General features: G+C 59.6%; 1 protein-coding gene across 1 annotated transcript in view; it reads left to right on the top strand.

Annotated features, from left to right (window-relative positions):
- The first annotated feature begins 3,338 nt into the window (after positions 1–3,338).
- MAP2K7 (mitogen-activated protein kinase kinase 7) overlaps positions 3,339–3,640 on the top strand; it is a 4,732-nt gene continuing 4,430 nt past the window's right edge. Inside the window, exon 1 of the mRNA XM_010828482.1 lies at positions 3,339–3,582. Coding sequence (XP_010826784.1) covers positions 3,339–3,582 — 244 coding nt within the window. The remainder of the gene's footprint in view (positions 3,583–3,640) is intronic.

Genomic DNA, 3,640 nt, shown 5'->3' with positions numbered 1-3,640 from the left:
ACCCTGCCTCGGGGTTCCCCCTAATGGGGCCTGGGAACCTAGTTACCGGCTCCAGGGCGAGGCCCTCCATCTGATGACCCGCCCCCAATCACCGGGAACCTCGGAGCCTCTGTCACCTGCTCTAAGCCTTGGTGCGCCTACTCCATGCAGCCGTGACCACATCCAGCTCCTCCGTATACGTGTACACATCCCTTTTCACCAACTGATTCCACTGTCGCCATCTCAGAGACTGTCAAGAGGTCCCCTCCCCCGCCACCTGGTCCTTGTCAGCCGGGTTCAGCAGCTGACACAAGTGCAGCTGACCTGGGGACACCTGACGTCGCTGGACCATATATAACTGCCCCTGTGATTGTGTCTAGTGCTCCCTTCTCCCCGCTTCAGGATCTTGTCACTAGTTCAGCAGGCTCCCTCCTACCTACCTTTTTACCCACCTAAGCCAGGCTCCCTCCTCATACTCCGCGGACTAGTTTCACTGCCACCATCTTTCTGGATTCTCCAGAAATAAATACGCAGCTTCCAAGCGTGGCAACGTTGTCATCTTGAATCAAGTGACTCCCCCTTCCACACATAGCCCAGGGACACCTGAGGCCAGTCTGAGGCTATCTGGGCATCCCAGGCTGTACACGTACCGCTACTTTGTGATCCCATGATCTCAGTGCCTGTCTCTCCGGAATCCTGTCCTCTGGCGTCAAGAGCTGCCCCTCAACACCCGCACCTGGCCCGGGATCACCATGCAACATCTAGTCTGCTCGTAACGTTCTGCGGAACCCTTCCCCATATCCTCGAAGCTCACAGGGAGTCAGATTTTCCCCCTTCCTACTGACCTGATGAAGAGCATTCCCCACACATGCTTTCTTTTCTTTACATTACTTTTTGGCCACTTCTTGTGGTATTCAGGATCTTAGTTCCTCGACCAGGGATGGAACCCGTGCCCCCTGCCTGCATTGGAAGTGCAGAATATAAACCACTGGACCACCAGGGAAGTCCCCTCCCACACGTGCTTTCTGTGTCCCTCTTGACCCAGCAAATTCCCCTTCTTGTTAACCTCTCTGATATGACTCTTGTGGCTTATGTAGCTCCCTGTCGGGTCATCTTGAGAGGTACGGAAGATATCTCTTCATCTGGGTACTCCCACCACTCCCTCGTCACCCCCCATTCTCATGTATGGTCCACTCCCTACCCTCCCTTTTCTGCCCTTGGTCCGTGTGGGTTCCTGACTGGAGTGGGGAGGGGTCTCTAGGGTCCCAGGAAGAACCCTGAGGCAGCAGTGCTGTGTTAGACTCTGCCTGGGGTAGGAAGCCCAGCCAGGACTGGAGGGTCCCCACCAGGCTCTTCAGTGCTGCTCCCCCTCCAGCCCCAATGTGGATGAGACAGGCCTGGGCAGGGCCTGGGATGCCTGGTGGGGTGGCTGTCCCAGATGGGCAGGAGGCACAGGGAGGCCCACGGAGAACATGCCCCGGGGAGCCCCCTCCTGGCGCCTGTGTCTGTCAGCTCCATCCCATCCTCTCAGCCCTCCCATCTGTTGTTCTCTGCACTTTGGTGCCGCGTGCCTCCCCCTTCCTCCTTGTTATGATTTGATTTTCCTTTCTTTTGGACAAATCAGTTGCTTCTGTTGTGATTTATCGTGGTGTTGTTTTTCTTTTTTTTTCTTCCTTTTCCCCATCCAGTTATTGTGATCACTCTAAGCCCTGCTCCTGCCCCGTCCCAACGAGCAGGTACCAGCCTTTTTATCATCGCTGCTTGGATCTCTGCACCATTGACCTAACCGCTGCCCCAGCCGCAGAATGCCATCCCTCCTCCCCACCCCCTCATGCTCCGTGTGTGCGTGTGCATCCCCCCATCCCACCCTCACTCTCTCCAGCCACATGGTCAGTGTCTGGCCCACCCGGCCACTTCCTCCGTATCCTGTCACCTCCCGCTCCTCTGTTCCTCTCGGGCTCAGGTTTGGACTCCCCACAGGAGGAAACAGACTCCCTCACCTGCCAGGAGTCTGTCGCCTGCTGAGGGGGTCCCGAGTGTCCGTGCGTGTGCCTGCAGGCGTGTGTGTGTGTGTGCGTGTGCATGTACATGTATGTGAGTGGAGGGAGGGAAGGTTGGGCTCCCTACCTGCCGATCCACTTCATCAGCTCAGCGGACCCATGTCACCCCCCCACCCTGTGCTGAGCAGTGCTAGGCCTGGACTGAGCCTGTCTGTTCCAGGGGCTGGTGCTCCCCTGGGGGTGGGAGGCCGTGGGGGTTGGGGGGTCCTCCGGGCAGGGAGAAGTGGAAGAGGCCCCATGCCTTGGAGGAAAGGCCCAGTGAAGCAGGGTCATGGATTCTGCAGGGTTGGGGGATGGGGGGGGTGCGGTGGTCGGGAAGCCTGGGGAGAAGGTGGCATTTGAGCAAAGTCTCCTGGGAGGTGGGGAGCACAGGAGTGGAAGTAGAGGAAACAGCCCCTCAGGGCCCAAGAGGCAGCCAGATGTGCCTGTGGGGAAGGTGGGGGATGGGGGGCCGGTTGGCCTCATTGATCCTTGTGTGTGGAATAGGACTGGGTTGGGAAGTGTGTGTGTGTGTGTGTGTGTAAGAACATGAGGGAGAGTTGGCTCTATTGGGGGTCCCGTGGCGTGTGTGTGTGTGTGTGTAAGAACATGAGGGAGAGTTGGCTCTATTGGGGGTCCCGTGGTGTGTTGTCTGCACGTGTTTGTGGGTTTGTGTCATGCCCTGTGTGTGTACGTGTGTGTGCTCACTGACAGCCTGGCAGGCTGCATGCTCCACCCCACCCCACCGCCGTGTGTCTTCTCTCATCCTTGCTCATTCATCCTCCTCTTTTTTCTCTCCCCTTCAGTCTCTTGCTCTCATTTGGCCTTCCTGACCTGCCGTGGGCCCGGCACCACCTGTGTGATCTCTGTTCTCAGGGCCTTTGTATACCTCCCCCGGCCTTACCCCCCTTAGCCATCCTGCACCAGCCCCTCTTAAACACTTGCCGTGCTTCAGTTTGTGGGACCGGCTGGAAGCCTCTCTCCCCCCACAAGCTGCCTTGGCCCCGGGCTCTGGGGGAGCCTTCAGAGGGCCCGGTGGACTGTGTGAGGGGTTGGGGGTGGGGGCGACAGGGCACAGAGAGGCCTGGGGAGGGGAGGGACGTGGTCCTCACCCAGGGAGCCTGCCAGGGATGCAGGGTCCCAGAGCTTGAGGGTCTTTGGGAGCCCTGGAGGGTGTCCAGCCAGAGAGGGAGGGTTTAGGACCAGACTTCTGGCCGTGGTAGAGCAGGGAGGGCACTGGAGGAGAGGCCTCTGGGCCAGTGGAGGGGACTGGGCTCAGCCACGTCCTCGGGCTCCCAGAGCTCTTCCATCACTCTCGCCATGCCCTCCTGGGACTGGCAGGCCAGCCTCATAGGTCTGCTCCTCGCTTTGGCTGCGACCAAGATCGTAGGCCAGCAGGGCACGAAAAGTGCCTGGGCGCCAAGAGCCACACTGCATCTGTCTATACCCATTGGCCACTGGGCCCACGCCACCGGGCGCCTGGAGAACTTGCAGGGGAGAAGCTCCGCCCTCCGGCCCAGCTCCCAGCCCTCTCTCCAAGGGGAGGTGGACCTGGGGGCTGCTTGTAGCCTTCGGCCTCCCCAGCCAGGGGCTCCCTTCTGGAGGCCAAGTGCCAGGGTCTC

Source organism: Bison bison, unplaced genomic scaffold, assembly GCF_000754665.1.
Source record: "Bison bison bison isolate TAMUID 2011002044 unplaced genomic scaffold, Bison_UMD1.0 scf7180017864492, whole genome shotgun sequence".
Lineage (NCBI taxonomy): Eukaryota > Metazoa > Chordata > Mammalia > Artiodactyla > Bovidae > Bison > Bison bison.
This window is presented reverse-complemented; position numbering and strand designations above follow the sequence as displayed.